The sequence below is a fragment of the Ylistrum balloti genome, unplaced genomic scaffold, assembly GCF_031769215.1.
Source record: "Ylistrum balloti isolate Yb309-2 unplaced genomic scaffold, AGI_CSIRO_Ybal_v1 Utg371536, whole genome shotgun sequence".
In the NCBI taxonomy this organism is placed as follows: Eukaryota; Metazoa; Mollusca; class Bivalvia; order Pectinida; family Pectinidae; genus Ylistrum; species Ylistrum balloti.
Window position 1 is genome coordinate 187731 of NW_026782792.1, and position 25497 is coordinate 213227.

General features: G+C 37.2%; 1 protein-coding gene across 1 annotated transcript; it reads left to right on the forward strand.

The window, feature by feature from the left end:
• The first annotated feature begins 7719 nt into the window (after positions 1–7719).
• On the forward strand, positions 7720–25284 carry LOC132562852 (uncharacterized). The gene is made up of 5 exons (XM_060227627.1): positions 7720–8572; positions 11391–11417; positions 14157–14351; positions 18900–19037; positions 24632–25284. Exons 1-5 carry the CDS (start codon positions 7720–7722, stop codon positions 25282–25284), a joined length of 1866 nt encoding a protein of 621 aa, XP_060083610.1.
• Positions 25285–25497: the final 213 nt, after the last annotated feature.

Sequence of the window (25497 nt, forward strand, 5' to 3'; positions counted from 1 at the left end):
ATAGCTATTTCCTGAGAAGTACTAGAGGAATTTCCTAAACTTGAGTACCTTTCTTATGGTACCGCGACCATTTCAGATTGATCAGTGAAATAAAATGGGTGACAGGCAGCTGTTAGGGTTTGACAGGTGAGGTTTGTTATTGCCATTTCTTGGAAAATCTTGTTCAATCTTAATATTTTATATGTAGGATTCCCTTATCATCAGGAGAAAAAGAGGAAAGTAGAAAAAAGATCAGTCTTGCATAGAACCAATAAAGATCATCTAATGATATTTAAAAGTATGAAATAAAAATGATTATATATATATATATGTCAAAGCAAAAGTAAGCAGGCTTTTATTTTCTTTTTCTGAAAAATGGTGGAATGTCCATGCTGTTAATGAAACTGATTGCTATTGTCTTCAACTCTAGAAAAAGTTTAACAGCAGAATAAAACTATTTACACTTATTTTCTTACATTAAGTTTAAACAAACTCAATAGACACACACCACACTTTCACACTCTAATTCCAAGTATAATGGCATATAATATTTACACAATATTTATGTATTGACCCAATATTATACTCTACCCTAGATAACAAATCTGGAATCACAGTCTGTAGCTTTCAATCTCTGGCCCCACAACTGGATATCATCACAAAGAAAATAATAGTTTCTCTACCTCAACAAACAATGATAGTTGTTTACTAGATAGCTGATCTGCTCTCCAGTATCAGAATGTTATAGCAACAGGTGAATATGTCAGAATCATGATATGATGAATACTTTCTGCTTCCATACATGATGTAGGGGATACAAGATACAGTGGTATAATGGTTCTGTAGCACACAGGTTTCCATAACTCCATAAACTGTTGAATACCTGTATGAAGATTCCGCTGAGCAGTATGAGCTTCCATAGTTCTCAGAAAAACAATGGCAATGCATTGGAATCACAGGACTGAATAAATAGTATGTGCAAAACAGATATTAAACACAACATACTCACGCATTACCAATAAGAGGGTGTTTCCTTTATTATGTCTACTAGTTTTGCCGCTGAAGTTGAGGCTTCATCGGGATCTGAAGAACTTCAAAAGGACCTGATGAAGCCTCAACTTCAGAGGTGAAACTAGTAGACATATAAAGGAAACACCCTCTTAATGCCTGAGTATGTTGTGATTAATATCCATTTTGCACATACCATTTAGTTTTTGTTTAATCGCCCTGCATACCATTTGGTATCCATACTCACAGTGAAGTACCCCACTAAACAACCACGTATCCAGACCTGACGTTGGCTTTTTCCTTTTGAAGTTCTTAAGAGGACTGAATAAAGTTACAACAGATTGATAAGGTCCTATAACTAATTAGGATATAATACCTTACGCATATAATCAGTAGAATATGTCAATCTAAAGTGTTTACTTTTGTATTACATAACTTACACACATGTATGTATCTATTTTTGTAACCACACACAAACATTAGCACTACACCTTACATACACATAAAGTATGCATTTGCAAATTAAAAACATAATTGTAGACATAGACATTCAACTTAATTGTAAACAAACTCCTACAAACCTGATACAATACTAGTATTCGGTCACCTCCAAGATCTTTGTTTCATTCTGGTATTACCACAACAGAAAATATTCTGGAGCACAACATGATGACCTACAAGCTAACCTTGATGGATCCATAACTAAATCCAGATTGATAGTGGAGTCATGTCAGGGACTATTCAAGCAATGTCTGTTTTTCTAAACACTACGTGCCTTCAGCTATCTATTGATGCCATTGAAGCACTGGTTAGAATAGTAACAGCCTGTCTCAATCTTGAAGTTTTTCATTGAAGTTTGTTATTGCTATTTCTTGAGAAATACTAAATGGATCTCTCTCAAATTTCATATGTAGGTTCCCTCTTGGTTTCACATGTTGTGTTGGTTTAGTTTATGGTCTGATCAGCAAAACAAAGGCATAGATCTTTCTCAAATTTCTTATGTAAATTCTCCTTGATCCCTGGTTGTGTCCCATTGATTTTATGTGTGATTAGAAAAATAAAATGGCCGACAGGTGGCCATCTTGGATTTTGACTTTGAAAGTTTGTTATCGTTATTTCTTGAGAACTATTACAGTGACCACCTCAAAATTACGACCACCCCGCTATTATGGGCACTTTTTTGTACATATATCTTTCCCAAATTTCACGTGTAGTTTCCCTTGATCCCTAGTTGTGCCTGTTTGATTTTGGGGCTGACCAAAAAATAAAATGGTGGCCATTTTAGATTTTTACTCTAAAAGTTTGTTATCACCATTTGTTTATACCTACTGCATAGATCTTTCTCACATTTCATGTGTAGATTCTTCTTGGTCTCTTGTCGTGAACTTAATGCAGTTCAAGATTGCAATTAGACCTGAAATATAGTTACATTGTAATTGATAGTATGGATGTGTCAGCCCACTTAACAGGTCTGATGAATTTTAATCATTTGTGCATGTTTATATTGGTGATTAAATTTTTCTTTTTTTTTTTTTTGGAGGATACTACAAAATCTTAATGGCATAGTGCATTCATTTCAAAATCAGCAGTTTATAATCATGTTGAGAAACAAGTAACTGCAGTAAAATACCAGAAAAATTTTGTTTTCATAACTTGAAAAAAGTACTCTTAATGGGATGACAATGTTGTTTTGACCTTTGAGGATTACGTTGAAAAAAATTCATTTGATATTATACAATGCATTGATATTTAAACATACCATCAAAATATCAAAGGTGCTCACTTGCATGCATGCTGTAAATTGAAATTTGCTTTGGGACTTTTTTAGATTAAAAAAAAAACTTGAATTTAGTGTATTTTGCATTTTCACCCTAATGACAAAGCAGCATAACACATAAAATTACACCTAATTACATTACATTACAGCCAATATAAGTAAACAATATGGCACAATATAGAGATACTCTCCTTAGGCCCCTTGAAAGAAAATTAACATTTTCACATACATGGTAAACATTTAGGTATCCTACTGGTAGTCTAATACTGTAATAATTCGACCTAATTGATTCTAGGTGTATTTGAATATATTTTGATGTATTTGAGTGTATATGAGTAAAAAGTCCAGTCGCTGTGGGCTGGTGGTGATCTTAACTTGATATGGTTGGCTATTATTTGTGGCATATGTGTCTACAATATTTTTAGTTATATAATTAACCAAATTCCTTGATGTCTGGATGGCTCTTTTTGGTCTAGATTTTTGTGAAAAGGCAGATAGGGTTATGGCTGGTACCACCCCTCAACCACTTTGTACATAGATATGAGGCATTGTGCTGGATTAGAATGTTGGTACAAATGTATTTCCGGTGCCTGTAGCATTTCCCTCATACATTTACATCATTTTTATCAGATGGAATATTTTCTGATTATAAACCTGGCTTCCTGTCTTTGAATTTTCTCCAGCTTGTCAATTTCAGATTTTGTGTAAGGGTCCTCGATATTAGCCCTGTCTTCCATTAGCTTGCTTCATTACCAGACATTAGACCAAAAATTTCTGTCATTAAAATGATGATTCATGTCGATATTCACATTAAATATGCTGTTATTGACATTTACATTTTTTTTTAAAATTTTTATTTTCCAAGAGAGAGTTTGAACAATACAAAAACCATAATATTATCAAAACATCATACAGTACATTACTTGCAAATTTCCATCCATACACCATAATTTCATATTCACTCCCAAATGTATAAACATTGTTTTTTTTTTTTTTTTTAAAGATAGGAGGATGAAGATCTAGCAGTATAAAGAAAAGAAAGAGAAAGGAATAAAAAGGAAAAAGAAATTGAAATAGACGGAAAGAAAGAAAAATAAGGGAAAGGCAGCAGACCTTCCAAGTATGTGACTGCTTATGTTGTTGGTATGATATAACCAAAGGTTATTTCCATATCGAAAAAAAACTGAGAGAAGATAGATGGGAAGGACAAAAGTTAGCAAGCATGACATGTTTATAGAATAAAGGTGAAGCAACAAGTTACTTTAAGAGATGATTAAATCATGATGAGAACTGTCAGGGCTTAGGCAAGTTCCACTAGTTTTAACCACTTTTGCCACTCAGCTGTAAATTTGTTTAAATATTTTCCCCCTTTTCCATAAGCAATGTATTTCTGGACCAAATAATAGTCTTTAATAGAATTAGTAAGAGACATAACATTTAATGAGCTATGCAAGCATCTAGTTTTGTAAATGTAATATTTAATATAGAGAATAATTTCATTATCAATCCTGTTATATATCCCTGTTTGATTAATACACCCAAAAAGCATGGTTTCTTTATTTATTGAAAAGTAATGAAAAGGATATTAAGGAGGGATTCAATAATTTGATAAAAAGTTTTGTACTTCAGTACACTCCCATAAAAGATAAGTGATTGTCTCCCTTTCTAAAGAGCATGGAGTGCAAGGTGGGTTATTTGAAAGATCAATCTTATAAAGATATGTATTAGTTGTTAAGATATAATGGGAAATTCTAAATTGTAGCCACTGCAGCTTAGTGTTGTTTGTTACCTTGAGAGGTATATATATCTTTCCAAGTGCTTTGATCATAATTAAACATTGTTCCCCATTTATTTTGTCCAGTTATTATTGTTTAGTTTTGAATAAGAGATTTGTAGAAGTCCTGTGATCCACGATTCTCTTTTAAAATGATTTCAAGACTTAAGGGTATAATTGGTAGTTCTATTAACTTAATTGGTTTAGTCAAGTTTTTGAGATATTTTTCAATACTTGATGTAAGTCCATGAAACTGAAGATAGGTACATATTGTACCATGAATGTTACAAAACTCATTATAGGAGAAAAAATAACAAGTTGAGGCATTTTTAATCAGATCCTGTACAAAAACTATTGCCTTGCTGAACCAGTTATGGTAGAAAACTGTTTTTTTCCAAAAGTAATATTTTTATTATACCATAAAGGAGTTTTAAGTATAGAATAGTTATCTTTTTTAACCAAGTCCTCTTTGATTCTAAGTTTGTACCAAGCTTTAAAAACATCATTCCAGAAAGCAGTTTTACAATTATTTTGAATAACATTGATATACTCACTTCCACAATTTGCCAACAAAAGAAAATTTACTTGGGTTTTTAAAATCCTAAGCCATTTAGCATCCGACCGAAAGATCCTTCTTATCCAGCTGATTTTTAAGGAATCAATAAAAGAGACAAGATTTACCATTTTAAGACCCATCAATATAATTCTGAGTAATTACATCTCGCATAATTTTATTGGTATTACTGTTCCATAAGAAATTATAGAGGACAGTATTAAGCTGCTTGATAAAACACTCATCAGGATTTGGTAATGAAATAAAGGGATGGTTCAACTGAGAAATTAATAAAGATTTTATTATATTAATCTTACCAATAGGAGTAGGTCTCCTTTTACTCCATCCCTTTATCAAACTTTTGAGTTTAATTAATTTTTTATCATAATTTGTTTTTGGAATTCTATGGAGATCAACATGAAATCTATACCAAGAAGTGTAAATTCATCAACCCCCCATCTTAGATTTAAATTAGGAAGAAGTACATCATTACTAAACTTTTTACTACCTATCCAAATAACTTGAGTTTTACCTATATTAACTTTTAGTCCAGAAATTTTTGCATAGATATTTAATTCTTCAACTGCTGCCTTCAAAGACTTTTCTGATCTGTCAAGTATCAATGAGGTATCATCTGCATACTGTGAGTTAAGAATTTGACAATTATCTACATTTATACCAACAGTATTATTATTATTTCTAATGTGAGTAGCCAATATCTCAGCACAAATTATAAATATATAAGGAGCAATTAGATCACCTTGGGGACAGCCACACATAATGTTAAAAATAGATGATAAATTACCCCCCTGATTAATAGCAGAACAAGCATTACAGTGTAATATAGTTATCCAATTTCTTAACCCAATCCCAAACTTAAAATATCTTAAGGTTTCATCAATAAATTTCCAGGAGACAGAGTCAAAAGTCTTTTCAAAATCAATTGTTAATAACATTCCTGGTATATCATTTTCTTCCGTGTATTGCATAATATCATATATTAGTCTAGTATTTTCCCCCAATATAAAACCTGTCTGATCAGAATTCAAAATGTTTTCTAAGACTATCTTAATTCTATTAGCTATTGATCCAGAAGCAATTTCATAGGCAAGTCATTTACATTTTTATCCTCCGCAAAATGCATCTGCGGGGAGTAATGAATTTGACTTCATCCATCCATACTTTGCACAGCTATAAAGCTAGACTTAGTGGTGCCTTTTGCTATGGGGAAGTTTTCAAGAACAAATGGAAGTAGCATTTTGTTTCCTAATTTTAGCAAGTCAGGTTGACCTACTTTTTAAATTTGCGGTACAGCATAGGTAAAAAAATGGTTAGTTTATATTGTATATATTATATAACGGAAAATGATTAAACTTTAAGTACAAAACCATCTTGGAATGATGATGGGAGCATTATGTACCATGGCAGTACTCTTGTTATTATCATTATATGATATAATTTTATATTTCAAATTAGTTTCTAATGATATTATTTGAAACATAATATCATTAAAACTTACTTGAAATATAAGTTTCTAATTAATTATCTTATATTTTAAATAAGTTTCTCATTATGTTGTCTGTCAAAAATAGCATTTATCATTGGTTTTTAAAGTAAATATCGTATTCATGTATGTATCCCATGATAAATTATATAACCAAGGTTATTGATTATGTAGTCATTTTATTTACAATTGATGCCAAACCATACAACAGTAAAAAATGATCTACATGAAAATATCAGTAACAGTTCTATACCTGTTACTATGGTATCAACATAAATATAAGGTGATTTTGTGTCTTTTTAATTGTGGGACACAAGGATAATGTCACAATCTTGTTGCTGATTAAAATGAGCATAGTCAGTCAAAATATTAATATCAATAACAGCTTAACAAGTGTTAATATTGACATTTCATCATTGTTTTAGAGACATGGTCTATTTGGACAAAATCCACATATGGCTACTAAAACCTGCATTTGAATGCTAGTTACTGCTTTGAATAGTAAATTGTTTTTTCAAATGCAGGACCTTTTGGAATTGAAACACATAAAGCCTTTTTAAACAACACTTACTTGTCACTGGAACTTCATACTTGGATTATGGGTCCCCAATTGGCGAGACTGTGTGCGTTGTGTTAAAAGTAGGTCAATATGACTTACATTTTTGACCTTTGGCCTATACATTTCAGGAAAAATGTTTTGCATATAATTACATGCTTGATGGGGTACTGTAATTCATTACATTTTCTTGTCTTTTAATCTATTTATGCCCACTGTTGCAGCCTTTCAGCAGACAGGTATATGTTTCTTTCCATCAATCAATGATAGTCATAACTTAACTGCTGAAATTAATCTCTGCCTCCCAGGTTCAGTTCTTACATAAGATATTACACCAAAGCAGTTTAAATTACATTTAGGTAAGAGGAATAAAGAATGGTGTATCTCTGGTTGGAGAAAGCTGACTTAGGCATGAAAAACTTAACAATCACTAATGATATACACATAGTTTCTCTGATCCAACTCCATCCCTTTGACATTGTCTTGGATGCGGAACTGTTCATTATTGTACATGTAAATGTGTAATATTTGAGACATTAACAAATTAGTTTTTTATTATATTTGCAGAATGGCAACTCGACCCAAAGCAAAGTTCAAGCTAATCACTCCAAACCAGAAATATCATGCCTGCATTTCGTATCACGAAACAGTTAAGGAAACAGTGAATAAGCACATTGTTTGTGAATTGAGAAAACTTGGTTTCGACATACAAGAAGTGTCATGTGATGACAAATCAAACTTTCTGAAAATTCTTAAAGAGTCTGATGCATGGGTGGAGGTGTTAACAGAAGAGTATAGAAAATGTGCTTGTTGTAAGTCCCGTTATGATAAATTCACAAAAACAAGAGAGGAGACTAAAACAAAATCACTGCAAAAACTTCTACATCTACAAGTGCCAGAATGTGAGACAATGAAGTTACGTGTTCACAGTGACTACTCTGCTGATGTAGATGCTTTCAGTGGAGAGGGATCATCTTGGTTTGATGATCTGCAGCTGGCTATAGTTGTTCGATTCCATGCTTTCCTTTCCTACCATGAATCTGATGATAAAATGGCAAAAAAAATCATGGAATGGTTGAAAGAAAATGGCTACTTGTTTACATACAGGAGGAAGTTTCTGTCCTTAGGAGATGCTAAGAAGGCAGCCGTGGATGATAAAATGTCAAATAAGATAATATCTTTGTTTTCTGATTCATATGTGAACAATCGTGAAGAATTTGACACGTTGGTTCTGCCAGTCGCAAACGACAGAGCACAGGCGGCATGGATCCCAGTGGTGCTTGAAGGAAGTAACCAAATCAACGACGTCCTTGACTACCTCCCAAGGATCAATCTGATGTTTAACAACAAAAATGGTCTGGAAAGTTCTGACATCTGGAAGACTGAAATGGAGAAACTCAAGAAAGGTCTTGATAATTCAGGTATATATAACAGTTTTGTACATACATTCTTTTACATATATCTATCTTTTTTCAAGAAAGTCTGTGAAATAAAATTGTTGTGTTGTGCTTAGATGTTTTTCAGTTTGGTATTTTTGCTTCTGATTTCCAATAACTAAGGCTGTAAATACATATGGTATGCTCTGACATGACATGGTTCATGTATCTGATTGTTCTTCCTCCTTCAGCTGTTAGTGCGTGTAGTAGACAAGCTGTCCGTTAATGCTAATTGTGTGTCTAGTTAGTGCGTGTAGTAGACAAGCTGTCCGTTAATGCTAATTGTGTGTCCAGTTAGTGCGTGTAGTAGACAAGCTGTCCGTTAATGCTAATTGTGTGTCCAGTTAGTGCGTGTAGCAGACGAGCTGTCCGTTAATGCTAATTGTGTGTCCAGTTAGAGCGTGTAGTAGACAAGCTGTCCGTTAATGCTAATTGTGTGTCCAGTTAGTGCGTGTAGTAGACAAGCTGTCCGTTAATGCTAATTGTGTGTCCAGTTAGTGCGTGTAGTAGACAAGCTGTCCGTTAATGCTAATTGTGTGTCCAGTTAGTGCGTGTAGTAGACAAGCTGTCCGTTAATGCTAATTGTGTGTCCAGTTAGTGCGTGTAGTAGACAAGCTGTCCGTTAATGCTAATTGTGTGTCCAGTTAGTGCGTGTAGTAGACAAGCTGTCCGTTAATGCTAATTGTGTGTCCAGTTAGTGCGTGTAGTAGACAAGCTGTCCGTTAATGCTAATTGTGTGTCCAGTTAGTGCGTGTAGTAGACAAGCTGTCCGTTAATGCTAATTGTGTGTCCAGTTAGTGCGTGTAGCAGACAAGCTGTCCGTTAATGCTAATTGTGTGTCCAGTTAGTGCGTGCAGCAGACAAGCTGTCCGTTAATGCTAATTGTGTGTCCAGTTAGAGCGTGTAGCAGACAAGCTGTCCGTTAATGCTAATTGTGTGTCCAGTTAGTGCGTGTAGTAGACAAGCTGTCCGTTAATGCTAATTGTGTGTCCAGTTAGTGCGTGTAGTAGACAAGCTGTCCGTTAATGCTAATTGTGTGTCCAGTTAGTGCGTGTAGTAGACAAGCTGTCCGTTAATGCTAATTGTGTGTCCAGTTAGTGCGTGTAGCAGACAAGCTGTCCGTTAATGCTAATTGTGTGTCCAGTTAGTGCGTGTAGTAGACAAGGTGTCCGTTAATGCTAATTGTGTGTCCAGTTAGTGCGTGTAGTAGACAAGCTGTCCGTTAATGCTAATTGTGTGTCCAGTTAGTGCGTGTAGTAGACAAGCTGTCCGTTAATGCTAATTGTGTGTCCAGTTAGTGCGTGTAGTAGACAAGCTGTCCGTTAATGCTAATTGTGTGTCTATGTTCTTCTGTTCCCTGGTTATTGCTGTGTTCCAAAATGCATGTTCAGTTCTAGGACTGATCATATCAACAAGGTGGCTGCCAGAAGGCCAACATGGATTTTGATATTTTAGTGTTTTTTGTCCTTATCAGTTGATTCAAAAACATTGAAATTTGTCCTTAATATGAAAATTTTTATACAGATTTGGAAAAGAAGATGACAATCAAGGATTTAGACTTTTGAATTTTGGGATGTGTTTAATATCACTCTAGTTGGACAATTGAGTTTTAATACTTGAATTTGTTTACCTCTGTATTTTAAGCACTTTTTAAGGGACTTTCTTGATATTTTAGAGATATGATCAAATGAGACCAAATTCATTTGATCAGTTTGATCATGATAAGATTTTCAAGATGGATGCTGTCCATCAATAACCACTGTTAACCCTTTAATTATTCTTGTTTTGGCTATTTGTTGATGAAATGGCTGGCAGGTGACCTGTAGGATTTTGACTTGAAGATATTATTATCGCTATTTCTTGAGAAAATCTGGACAGATATTTCTTAATCTTCATGTGAAGATCACTCTTGATCCCTAATAATGTCCTTTCAAATTTGGAACTGATCAGAAAAATACATATTGGGTAACTGATGGCAGTCTTAAATTTTGACAATGAAAGTTTTTGAGAAATGCTAGGTGAATCTTCCTCCAAATTCGTATGCTTGGTTCCTCATGGTCCTTATTAATGTCCTTTCAATTTTGAGAGTGATCAGAAAACAAAATTGGCAATTTCACAGGTAGGTTTTGTCTCTTGTATTGCATAAGCAATTTCAGGGCTGATGGACAGTCTCTTGGATTTTGTAATTGATTTTTCTTGATTTTTCTAAATTCATAGTATCTACCATAGTTGTGCATTGTACATTTTGAAACTGATCAGAAAAACAAAATGAATAACAAGCGACCATCTTGGATTTGACAGTTAAAGAATTACTGTGATGTTTCCTGGGAGATATTCTTAAATTTCATAGTTAATAGCATACACATGAATAAGATGAAAGAAGGGGAAAAAGGATAGAATCAACTGATAAAGAAAAATTAAAGATCGTTAAATGGTAGATGTTAAGATCCCTCTGATATTTCAAGTATAGATACCTGTTTTATCATTTTTAAAAATTTGACATTTTTAATTAGATGATGAACATTGTAAGGAGTAAACAGCTGTCACCTCTGGTGTCAATCAGGTAATTCCAAGGATATGTGTACATATACTACATATAAAAGGTCTTTGAAGATGATTTGATATGTCTTCTTCCTACTTCCTTCTCCTTACAACGCCCCCCCCCCCCCCATTCCCCCCCCCCCCCCCCCCACCCCCCCACCTCCCACCCCCCACCCCACACCCCCCTCCTTACCCTTTTGTAAGTAACAGCCATAGTAACTTGATTTTAATCTATTAATAACTTGTTTTATTTTAATTACAGATGGCTTGCCTTTAGAAACTGGAATCAGTAAGTGTTATTTCACTCTTAATTATCATTATGCCCCACTTTTTTAATTATCATTATCCTCCACTTTTTTAATTATCATTATCCCCCACTTTTTTAATTATCATTATCCCCCACTTTTTTAATTATCATTATCCTCCACTTTTTTAATTATCATTATCCCCCACTTTTTTAATCATCATTATCCTCCAGTTTTTAAATTATCATTATCCCCCACTTTTTTAATTATCATTATCCCCCACTTTTTTAATTATCATTATCCACCACTTTTTTAATTATCATTATCCCCCAATTATCATTATCCCCCACTTTTTTAATTATCATTATCCCCCACTTTTTTAATTATCATTATCGCCCACTTTTTTAATTATCATTATCCCCCACTTTTTTAATTATCATTATCCCCCACTTTTTTAATTATCATTATCCACCACTTTTGTAATTATCATTATCCACCACTTTTTTAATTATCATTATCCCCCACTTTTTTAATTATCATTATCGCCCACTTTTTTAATTATCATTATCCCCCACTTTTTTAATTATCATTATCCCCCACTTTTTTAATTATCATTATCCACCACTTTTGTAATTATCATTATCCACCACTTTTTTAATTATCATTATCCCCCACTTTTTTAATTATCATTATCCACCACTTTTTTAATTATCATTATCCCCCACTTTTTTAATTATCATTATCCACCACTTTTTTAATTATCATTATCCCCCACTTTTTTAATTATCATTATCCACCACTTTTTTAATTATCATATCCTCCACTTTTTTAATTATCATTATCCCTCACTTTTTTAACTATCATTATCCCCCACTTTTTTAATTATCATTATCCCCCACTTTTTTAATTATCATTATCGCCCACTTTTTAATTATCATTATCCCCCACTTTTTTAATTATCATTATCCCCCACTTTTTAATTATCATTATCCCCCACTTTTTTAATTATCATTATCCCCCACTTTTTTAATTATCCCTCCACTTTTTTAATTATCATTATCCCCCACTTTTTTAATTATCATTATCCCCCACTTTTAATTATCATTATCCCCCACTTTTTTAATTATCATATCCTCCACTTTTTTAACTATCATTATCCCCCACTTTTTTAATTATCATTATCCCCCACTTTTTTAATTATCATTATCCCCCACTTTTTTAATTATCATATCCTCCACTTTTTTAACTATCATTATCCCCCACTTTTTTAATTATCATTATCCCCCACTTTTTTAATTATCATTATCCCTCACTTTTTAGAGAAAAACAGGAATATGTGTACTCTGTATCTTTTCTTCTCTGGTTTCCAAATTCTGTAACAGCCCTTAAAAGCAACAGATACCAATCAAATTCAGTACATGTACAAAATGACAATTCTTAAGAAGACACTTCATGGCCAATTTAATGATGTGCATATATGGACCAGTGAGCTTATGTTATGTTGCAGTGTTCATCTGCTGTCTATTGAGTGTATTTGACATTTTTCTAAAAATCACTACCAGTCATAGATAACATTTCATCCTTTTTTGTCTCAGGCACACAGGCACTCACACACACACATGCACACACACACACACACACACACACACGCACGCACGCACGCACGCACGCGCGCGCGCACACGCACACGCACGCACGCACGCACGCACACACACACACACACACACACACACACACACACACACACACCCACACACACACACACACACACACACATATGAGGGTAGCAGGGTGGGGCCATGTTAGGGAAATTTAAAGACAGTTTTAGAATCCTTCTTTTTCTGTTGGATGAAGATATTTTGACCAGATTTGGTCAGATGCATCTTTGGGTGAAGCAGACTGAATTAGATGAATTGGATCTAGTCACCCAAGGGTAGTGCCAAACAGATGAATATAACATACACCATTCTCCTTCCATAGGAATGACAGGATTTTGTTCAGAGAGGGCATGGGGGCATGGGGTGGGGGGGCATAACTTAAGAAAGTTTATTGTTATCTTCTGTCTGTTGACCGTACTTTTTAATAAAGGGGAATCAATTTTGTATATATGGCTGGTCTAAGCAGCAAAGGCATATGAAATAGAAGACAAAATAATGGTAAATCCTTAAAATCCTCCTTCCTCTTCGGGAATGAAAGGAATTTGACAAAATTTGGTCTGAAGCATAATTGGGTCAAGGGGATTCGACTTGTATAAATCGAGGGTGAAATCCCCTAGGGGCAGAGATCATGGGTCAAATAGGGGAAATAGGCTGATTACCTTGAATAAAGATAGATGCTACAGGCCCTTTGGGCCTCATGTTTAGGGTGGGTGCTTTCAACTTCAATCAGTGTATGGATCAGTTTTGACAAAATTCGCAAATGTTATAAGACAACGACTGAAATATGATAATACCACAGAAAGGAAATCTTGTGTGTGTCTGAAGGTTGTAAACTTTAAATAGTTTTCAATAACTATGTTCAGGTTTTGTGAAGTACATCAGAGTGAAATGTATTAGCAGATTGGGAGTGTGCTGTTTTGCAGATATGTACAGCTGTAGAAAGTAAAGGTTACAGTATTAAAACATTATTTTGAAATCAAGATGTAAAGCAAAAGTCTTGGTCACATGAAAGCTTGTAATGCAGTGCAACAGTCTGGCAAATATTCATGTACTACTTACAACATGAGAAATACTGACTGTTATCAGTGTAGATCATGGAATTTATTGTTGACATTTGATTTTCAGAGAGACGAGATGGGCCTCCTGGTTTAATCTCTTATGAAAAAATGAAGACTGTGGTGCACTCTGTTGGCAAATTAACAGTGAAAGTATCAGAATTACATCAACCATGTTTTGGAACAGCATTTTGCATTGGGAAAGATGATGATAAAGACCATCGATATGTCTTTACAGCTTATCATACCATAGCTGTTCTAATTGGTAAGTAACAGTGAAAATAAAATCATAGACAGCTGCAGTGATCACTGCAGACTGGTCAAGTTGTCACTGCAAGCTGGTCGGGTTATTACCACAGACTGGTCAAGTTATCACCACAGACTGGTCAAGTTATTATCACGGACTGCTTAAGTTATCAATGCAGACACCTCAAATTATTATTACAGACACCACAAGTTGTTACTACAATTTGCTCAAGTCATCACTACAGCCTTTTCAAGTCAATCATCACAGAGAAGACAAGTTATCACTTCAGACATGTTAATTTATTACTCTGATTTGCTCAAGCTATCACTGCTTACTAAACAAGTTATTACTGCAGACTGCTAAAGCTAGCACTGCAGACTGCTAAAGCTAGCACTGCAGACTGCTAAAGCTAGCACTGCAGACTGCTAAAGCTAGCACTGCAGACTGCTGACATTATCTCTAACCATTGCTCAAGTTATCACTGCTGGCTGGTCAAATTACACAACAGACTGTACAAGTTGTCACTACTGGCTGTTCAAATTACACAACAGACTGCACAAGTTATCACTGCTGACTGGTCAAATTACACAACAGACTGCACAAGTTATCACTGCTGGCTGGTCAAATTACACAACAGACTGCTGGCTGTCAAATTACACACAGACTGCACAAGTTATCACTGGCTGGCTGGTCAAATTACACAACAGACTGCACAAGTTATCACTGCTGGCTGGTCAAATTACACAACAGACTGCACAAGTTATCACTGCTGGCTGGTCAAATTACACAACAGACTGCACAAGTTATCACTGCTGGCTGGTCAAATTACACAACAGACTGCACAAGTTATCACTGCTGGCTGGTCAAATTACACAACAGACTGCACAAGTTATCACTGCTGGCTGGTCAAATTACACAACAGACACAAGTTATCACTGCTGGCTGGTCAAATTACACAACAGACTGCACAAGTTCAAATTCACTGCTGGCTGGTCAAATTACACAACAGACTGCACAAGTTATCACTGCTGGCTGGTCAAATTACACAACAGACTGCACAAGTTATCACTGCTGGCTGGTCAAATTACACAACAGACTGTACAAGTTGTCACTGCTGGCTGGTCAAATTACACAACAGACTGCACAAGTTATCACTGTTGGCTGGTTAAATTACACAACAGACTGCACAAGTTATCACTGCTGGTTGGTCAAATTAAACAACAGACTGCACAAGTTATCACTACTGGCTGGTCAAATTACACAACAGCCTGCACAAGTTATCACTACTGGCTGGTCAAATTACACAACAGACTGTACAAGTTATCACGGCTGGCTGGTCAAATTACACAACAGACTGCACAAGTTATCACTGCTGGCTGGTCAAATTACACAACAGACTGCACAAGTTATCACTGCTGGCTGGTCAAATTACACAACAGACTGCACAAGTTATCACTGCTGGCTGGTCAAATTACACAACAGACTGTACAAGTTATCACTGCTGGCTGGTCAAATTACACAACAGACTACAAGTTGTCACTACTGGCTGGTCAAATTACACAACAGACTGCACAAGTTATCACTGCTGGCTGGTCAAATTACACAACAGACTGCACAAGTTATCACTGCTGGCTGGTCAAATTACACAACAGACTGCACAAGTTGTCACTGCTGGAGGGTCAAATTACACAACAGACTGCACAAGTTATCACTACTGGCTGGTCAAATGACACAACAGACTGCACAAGTTATCACTGGCTGGCTGGTCAAATTACACACTGCACAAGTTATCACTGCTGGCTGGTCAAATTACACAACAGACTGCACAAGTTATCACTGCTGGCTGGTCACAAGTTATCATTACACAACAGACTGCACAAGTTGGTCAAATTACACAACAGACTCACAAGTTATCACTGCTGGCTGGTCAAATTACACAACAGACTGCACAAGTTATCACTGCTGGCTGGTCAAATTACACAACAGACTGCACAAGTTATCACTGCTGGCTGGTCAAATTACACAACAGACTGTACAAGTTGTCACTACTGGCTGGTCAAATTACACAACAGACTGCACAAGTTATCACTGCTGGCTGGTCAAATTACACAACAGACTGCACAAGTTATCACTGCTGGCTGGTCAAATTACACAACAGAGTACACAAGTAGTCACTACTGGCTGGTCAAATTAAACAACAGACTGCACAAGTTATCACTGCTGGCTGGTCAAATTACACTGGCTGGTCAAATTACACAACAGACTGTACAAGTTATCACGGCTGGCTGGTCAAATTACACAACAGACTGTACAAGTTATCACTGCTGGCTGGTCAAATTACACAACAGACTGCACAAGTTATCACCACCGGCAGGTCATGTTATTAGACAGACTGCTCAATTACGAGGGCCGATTGGTAAGTTGTGAGCCACATATTTAAGGTTTTGATCTTTGGTGGACATATTGCATTATTTTTCAACATAATCTCCTTCAGTATCTTTTGCCTGTAATGTTTAAGGACCTCAATGACACAATAAAGAAGTCCTATTCTCGACCGTTCAGAAAGTCCTCCACTGTATGTATGATGTCATCATCTGACCGGAAGTGGGTTCTGGAAATGGACTTTTTCAATATATGAAAGTCTGCAGGAGCAAAATCAGACAAATAAGCAGTTGCTGAATCAATTCAAAACCACAATCATTAATGGCAGCCATGGCAATGACAGGCTTGTGAACAGGGGCATTGTCCTCATGGAACAACACACTTTTAATGAGTTTTCTGCAGCATTTAAGTTTGATATTTTTCTCTTTGCTGCCTAAGAAGTGATGCATGATCTGTGCCACTGATTGTTTGTCTCTGATAATCTACAATACCATCAGCATCCCAGAAAACTGGGCATAACCTTTCCAGCTAATGGAAGTCATGAATTTATTATAGTCATGCAACACAATGGATGTGGTTCATTTGGTACATGCATACTCAAAGTAGATAAGGTCTTTCGGACAGGTGTTGGTATTAAGGAAAGTGCCTGGTGGCATATTGCTCGATATTGCACAAGTGTCAATATGGGTAATAAATAAGATTATAGTGTAACATGGTCATGCGACACTTGACGGTCAACCTGTTCAGGCATATACTTTATTTTTCTTATGATTTTTTATGTTAATTTTTTTCTGTAGATAGCCAAATCTTCACAACTATTATGGAGCTCCGGAAGTTGGAGGAATAAATGACGTCAGAAGTTTTCATGAATTGCTCAGTATGATTGAATTTTGTTGTAAGATTGCCTGAATAAAGGTAGATAACCATCACAGGCCACATCCATATATAAGTGTTTTTATACAATAAATGATTTTATTCATGTTCATTTGAACGTAGTAAATTAATTTCCCATAGTATACCAGAATTCTTCCATTGTTTAGACTGTTGTTTGACCTCTGAGGTGAAATGATGGATCCGTGTTTCATCCATAGTCACAAACCTCTGCAGGAAGTTAGCAGGATCTGCCTCTAAAAGGTTCAGATTAGCAGGATCTGCCTCTAAAAGGTTCAGATTAGCAGGATCTGCCACTAAAAGGTTCAGATTAGCAGGATCTGCCTCTAAAAGGTTCAGATTAGCAGGATCTGCCTCTAAAAGGTTCAGATTAGCAGGATCTGCCTCTAAAAGGTTCAGATTAGCAGGATCTGCCTCTAAAAGGTTCAGATTAGCGGACGACAAATTCTGCCTGGTGTGCTTCTCATTAACTGTCAGAAATCTTGGTGCTGAGAGCTTTCTCATTGCAAGATCTTCAGTAAGAACAAAATGGGCAATTTCCTGTGAAATTCCAAATGTGATGGCTATATATCTCACTGTAACTCGCCTGTTAGCCATAACAATATCATGGACTTTGTTGACCATTTCTGGGGTCGCAACAGTGACAGGCCTTCCGGGATGGGTGTCATCCCAAAGGCTCAGCCTGCCATGCTTGAATTCCGCCACCCACCTTTTCACTGTAGCATAAGAAGGACCATCATTCCCTAGTGTTGCTACCATAACAGTATGGATATCCTAAACGCTAGTCCTTTCTTATGCAAATATTTGAATCAGCAATTTTGTCCATTTTGCAAAAGTCACATGCCTTGTTTACTTTAGAGTGCTACCTCTACAATGTACGCTGACCACATGACACCAGTCTTTGGGTACACAGCCTTAAGTAGTCAGGGAAAAGTACAGCTGAAAAAGGTCATCCTTACTTAACCTGTTCAATACAAGCCTCAAAACTTATCAATCAGCCTTGTATTGCATAAGAGTTAATCACGCCATCAGTTGTACAAACTGCTGAAGTTATCACTACAATCTTGTTTGAGTGGTTCAGAAAATGGGAGACAATTACATTTAGAAGACTGCTAACAGCATTTGTTGATTGACGAGCAGAATTTGGAGAATGTACCATAATATAGCACATCATGGATTAAATGTCATTTTCAAACAGTTTAAAAATGTTAGATACTAGAATTTACTTCTTTAAAAGGCAAGCACTTTTGATAAGCTACTTCAAAGAATTTTTTGTCTTTCTACCTTTTGCAGATTCCATCATTCGAAGTGAAACAGAAAATGGCAAAAAAGAAGACCTGCTAAAAAAGATTTGTTTTTCTAAAGAGGAGATTATATGTAATAAGGATTGTGTCTTCAAACAAACAAAACCTGGCAAATTATTATTTAGTGGTAAGTTATGATGATTTTATTTATTTGAAATATCACTCTTACAATGCTTGATAAAATCACCTTCATATCAAAGACTTGGAAGAGGGTCCTAGGCTATATATGTTATCTAGTAATTAAATGTACTGTCATTTACCCACTGATTATTAATGATCAAAGTATGTACAAAGTTCTACTATCCTCAGGATACACCCTTTCCTTAACAAAGTTGGGTATTTACACAGAAAGGCAAAGATAGAAGGGTGGGTATTTACAATAAAAGGCAAGGACAGGTGGGTGGGTATTTACACAGAAAGGCAAAGACAAAGGGTGGGTATTTACACAAAAAGGCAAGGCCAGGCGGGTGGGTATTTACACAGAAAGGCAAGGACAGGAAGGTGGGTATTTACACAGAAAGACAAGGACAGGTGGGTGGGTATTTACTTAGAAAGGCAAGGACAGGTGGGTGGGTATTTACTTAGAAAGGCAAGGACAGGTGGGTGGGTATTTACTTAGAAAATCAAGGACAGGTGGGTGGGTATTTACACAGAAAGGCAAAGACAGAGTGTGGGTATTTACACAGAAAGGCAAGGACAGTAGGGTGGGTATTTACACAGAAAGGCAAGGACAGGAGGGTGGGTATTTACAATAAAAGGCAAGGACAGGAGGGTGAGTATTTACAATGAAAAGCAAAGACAGGAGGATGGATATTTACAATAAAAGGCAAGGACAGGAGGGTGGGTATTTACAATAAAAGGCAAGGACAGGAGGGTGGGTATTTACACAGAATGGCAAAGACAGGAGGCTAGCTATTTACAATTAAAGGCAAGGACAGGAGGGTGGGTATTTACACAGAAAGACAAAAACAGGAGAGTGGGTATTTACACAGAAAGGCAAAGACGGAGGGTGGGTATTTACACAGAATGGCAAGGACAGCAGTGTGGGTATTTACAATAAAAGGCAAAGACAGGAGGGTGGGTATTTACACAGAAAGACAAGGACAGGAGAGTGAGTATTTACAAGAAAAGGCAAGGACAGGAGGGTGGGTATTTACAATAAAAGGCAAGGACAGGAGGGTGGGTATTTACACAGAATGTCAAAGACAGGAGGCCTGGTATTTACAATAAAATACAAGGACAGGAGGGTGGGTATATACACAGAAAGGCAAAGACAGGAGGGTGGGTATTTACACAGAAAGGCAAATACAGGAGGGTTGGTATTTACACAGAAAGAAAAGGACAGGAGAGTGAGTATTTACAATAAAAGGCAAGGACAGGAGGGTGGGTATTTACAATAAAAGGCAAGGACAGGAGGGTGAGTATTTACACAGAATGGCAAAGACAGGAGGCTGGGTATTTACACAGAAAGACAAGGACAGGAGGATGGGTATTAACACAGAAAGACAAGGACAGAAGGGTGGGTATTTACACTGAATGGCAAGGACAATGGGGTGGGTATTTAAACAGAAATACAAGGACAGGAGGGTGAGTATTTACAATCAAAAGGCAAGAACAGCAGGATGTGTATTTACATAGAAAGGCAAGGACAGGAGGGTGGGTATTTACACAGAAATACAAGGACAGGATGGTGGGTATTTACAATGAAAGGCAAGGCCAAGTGGGTGGGTATTTACACAGAAAGGCAAGGACAGGACGGTGGGTATTTACACAGAAAGGCAAGGACAGGTGGGTGGGTATTTACTTAGAAAGGCAAGGACAGGGGGGTGGGTATATACAATAACAGGCAAGGACAGGTGGGTGGGTATTTACAAAGAAAGGCAAGGCAGGAGGGTGGGTATTTACAGAGAAAAATAAGGACAGGAAGGTGTGTATTTACACAGAAAGGCAAGGCAGGAGGGTGGGTATTTACACAGAAAAATAAGGACAGGAAGGTGGGTATTTACACAGAAATACAACGACAGGAGGGTGAGTATTTACAATAAAAGGCAAGGCCAGGTGGGTGGGTATTTACACAGAAAGGCAAGGACAGGAGGATGGGTATTTACACAGAAAGACAAGGACAGGTGGGTGGGTATTTACTTAGAAAGGCAAGGACAGGTGGGTGGGTATTTACAATAACAGGCAAGGACAGGAGGCTGGGTATTTACACCGAAAGGCTAGGCAGGAGGGTGGGTATTTACACAGAAAAATAAGGACAGGAAGGTGGGTATTTACACAGAAAGACAAGGACAGGTGAGTGGGTATTTACTTAGAAAGGCAAGGACAGGTGTGTGGGTATTTACAATAACAGCCAAGGACAGGAGGGTGAGTATTTACACTGAATGGCAAGGACAATGGGGTGGGTATTTACACAGAAATACAAGGACAGGAGGATGGGTATTAACACAAAAAGACAAGGACGGAAGGGTGGGTATTTACACTGAATGGCAAGGACAATGGGGTGGGTATTTAAACAGAAATACAAGGACAGGAGGGTGAGTATTTACAATCAAAAGGCAAGAACAGCAGGATGTGTATTTACATAGAAAGGCAAGGACAGGAGGGTGGGTATTTACAATAAAAGGCAAAGACAGGAGGGTGGGTATTTACACAGAAAGACAAGGACAGGAGAGTGAGTACTTACAAGAAAAGGCAAGGACAGGAGGGTGGGTATTTACAATAAAAGGCAAGGACAGGAGGGTGGGTATTTACACAGAATGTCAAAGACAGAAGACAGGAGGCCTGGTATTTACAATAAAATACAAGGACAGGAGGGTGGGTATATACACAGAAAGCCAAAGACAGGAGGGTGGGTATTTACACAGAAAGGCAAAGACAGGAGGGTGGGTATTTACACAGAAAGAAAAGGACAGGAGAGTGAGTATTTACAATAAAAGGCAAGGACAGGAGGGTGGATATTTACAATAAAAGGCAAGGACAGGAGGGTGAGTATTTACACAGAATGGCAAGGACAATGGGGTGGGTATTTACACAGAAATACAAGGACAGGAGGATGGGTATTAACACAGAAAGACAAGGACAGAAGGGTGGGTATTTACACTGAATGGCAAGGACAATGGGGTGGGTATTTACACAGAAATACAAGGACAGGAGGGTGAGTATTTACAATCAAAAGGCAAGAACAGCAGGATGTGTATTTACACAGAAAGGCAAGGACAGGACGGTGGGTATTTACACAGAAAGACAAGGACAGGTGGGTGGGTATTTACTTAGAAAGGCAAGGACAGGTGGGTGGGTATTTTCAATAACAGGCAAGGACAGGTGGGTGGGTATTTACAAAGAAAGGCAAGGCAGGAGGGTGGGTATTTACACAGAAAAATAAGAACAGGAAGGTGGGTATTTACACAGAAAGGCAAGGCAGGAGGGTGGGTATTTACACAGAAAAATAAGGACAGGAAGGTGGGTATTTGCAATGAAGAGCAAAGACAGGAGGATGGATATTTACAATAAAAGGCAAGACAGGAGGATGGATATTTACAATAAAAGGCAAGGACAGGAGGGTGGGTATTTACACAGAAAGGCAAAGACAGGAGAGTGGGTATTTACAATGAAAAGCAAAGACAGGAGGATGGATATTTACGATGAAAGGCAAGGCCAGGTGGGTGGGTATTTACACAGAAAGGCAAGGACAGGAGGATGGGTATTTACACAGAAAGACAAGGACAGGTGGGTGGGTATTTACTTAGAAAGGCAAGGACTGGTGGGTGGGTATTTACTTAGAAAGGCAAGGACAGGGGGGTGGGTATTTACAAAGAAAGGCAAGGACAGGTGGGTGGGTATTTTCAATAACAGGCAAGGACAGGTGGATGGGTATTTACAAAGAAAGGCAAGGCAGGAGGGTGGGTATTTACACAGAAAAATAAGAACAGGAAGGTGGGTATTTACACAGAAAGGCAAGGCAGGAGGCTGGGTATTTACACAGAAAAATAAGGACAGGAAGGTGGGTATTTGCAATGAAGAGCAAAGACAGGAGGATGGATATTTACAATAAAAGGCAAGACAGGAGGATGGATATTTACAATAAAAGGCAAGGACAGGAGGGTGGGTATTTACACAGAAAGGCAAAGACAGGAGAGTGGGTATTTACAATGAAAAGCAAAGACAGGAGGATGGATATTTACAATGAAAGGCAAGGCCAGGTGGGTGGGTATTTACAAAGAAAGGCAAGGCAGGAGGGTGGGTATTTACAGAGAAAAATAAGGACAGGAAGGTGTGTATTTACACAGAAAGGCAAGGCAGGAGGGTGGGTATTTACACAGAAAAATAAGGACAGGAAGGTGGGTATTTACACAGAAATACAACGACAGGAGGGTGAGTATTTACAATAAAAGGCAAGCCCAGGTGGGTGGGTATTTACACAGAAAGGCAAGGACAGGAGGATGGGTATTTACACAGAAAGACAAGGACAGGTGGGTGGGTATTTACTTAGAAAGGCAAGGACAGGTGGGTGGGTATTTACAATAACAGGCACGGACAGGAGGCTGGGTATTTACACCGAAAGGCTAGGCAGGAGGGTGGGTATTTACACAGAAAAATAAGGACAGGAAGGTGGGTATTTACACAGAAAGACAAGGACAGGTGAGTGGGTATTTACTTAGAAAGGCAAGGACAGGTGTGTGGGTATTTACAATAACAGCCAAGGACAGGAGGCTGGGTATTTACACAGAATGGCAAAGACAGGAGGCTGGGTATTTACACAGAAAGACAAGGACAGGAGGGTGGGTATTAACACAGAAAGACAAGGACAGAAGGATGGGTATTTACACAGAAAAATAAGGACAGGAAGGTGGTATCTGCAATGAAAGGCAAAGACAGCAGGGTGGATAAAAAGTTAAGGAATTGATGGAAGGTTATAGGTCAGGATTGGACACATTGTTCAGTTTGCTGAAATTGATTAATTTAATCCAAAGGAAAAGTATTTGAAACACTTCCAACAGAAGAAGGATATTATAGAATTTGCTCCTTTTCCACTGATGGGCCAAAACCCATTATTCATACAAAATTGATCCCCTTCTCCCAATCATGTTTTGGACCAAAGTGGGACAGAATCCAGGCATTCCTACATAAGAAGAATGATTTAAAAGAATTTGCCTTATTTTCCCTATTGGGCCTGCCCCTCCTGCCCCAAGGGGCAGATAACCACCATTTATACAAAACTGATTCCTCTTCACCAAAAGATGCTTCAGAACTAATTTGCATTAAATCCAAGGATTTATATGGAATAAGAACGATTTTAAAGAATTTGCTCTATTTACCCCATTGGGTCCCGCCCAAGGGGGCTGACACTCACTCTTCATACAAAACTAATTTCCCATGCTTCAGTCCCAATTTGGACAATATTCTGCAATTCCTGAAGAACAAGATAGATTTTAAGTGAATTAATAGATTTTCCCTAATAGGCCAAACCCCTTCCACCCTTGGAGGCCAAGAATTGCTGTTTATGCAAAACTGATTTCCATTTCATACTGATGTACCACTAGTGGCTTTACTTCTATCCGTTATATACAGTGTTTGTTAGTGCCCTCTGCACTTTGATTATTATGTTCCAGTATATGATCGTGTTTTTATCAAGGATTAAATCTGGATCCTGATTATGATTATGCTATGCAATATAATAAGACAGAAATTACATTTAATTGTTAAATCTTTATTTTGCAGAGATTGTAGGAAATATAGAAGAGTTGGAAAAAAAATGGAATGTGAAGATTGACTTTTTAAATGAGAAAAGAGAGACATTATGTGTTCAAGTGGACATTCCATTTCTGAGTCAGGAACATGATGTGATCTTATTGAAACTGAAACCTAAATCATCAACAGCTTCTTTTATCCCAAAGCCTTTAAAACTTAACCTTGATAGCATAAACAAGTTCTGGCATCTAACTGGATTTCAAGTAAAAGATAAATTCAAGGCAGTTCATACAGCCGCATGGTGTCCAGTTTTTGAGGCACAATCTTTTAAGCTCTCTGAATGCTGGTGGACACGCAGAAAATATGATAGCAGCGAACATGAGGAAACACATGAGGATTTCCTTCAGCTGGACCGATTAGGTTACATACCTTTCAAGTGCACGACAGATTTTCAGCATGGTGCTTCTGGTTCACCATGTTGGTGTGAAATCAATGACGAGGTTCATGTACAGGGGATGTATCTTGGCTGCTTGCCCGAAGCGTATTTCACTCAAGATGACAAAGATCTACCAGCAGATTTGGCATTTCGTCATCGACCAGAAAAAGCATTACCCATGAAAAAAATCCATAAAATACTTGAAAATTCAGAAATGCAAAACTTGATCTTGGATTTGTATAAATAAAGAATTGTCAGATTTGTGGTATACAGTATCAACTGAGCGTTTTTTGAAATGACGATAACCTTACGATACAGATGGTGACTCGCAGCAATATTTTGATCTCTTGATTGTGTCTTAGTGCTTGGACAGGAGAAAATGTGTGTAGAGAGAGATTATTTACTCATTGTTTGTCATCTTGGGTCAAACCAGAAAGAATTGTTACTGACATATTGATTG

What these genes read in the sequence shown, in the direction of transcription:
- LOC132562852 (XM_060227627.1), top strand. Translation starts at nt 7,720, where the DNA reads ATGGCAACTCGACCCAAAGCAAAGTTCAAGCTAATCACTCCAAACCAG. An exon ending in GCCTTTAGAAACTGGAATCA is followed by an intron (nt 11,418 to 14,156) that starts GTAAGTGTTATT and finishes TTTGATTTTCAG; the next exon opens with AGAGACGAGATGGGCCTCCT. An exon ending in TACCATAGCTGTTCTAATTG is followed by an intron (nt 14,352 to 18,899) that starts GTAAGTAACAGT and finishes TACCTTTTGCAG; the next exon opens with ATTCCATCATTCGAAGTGAA.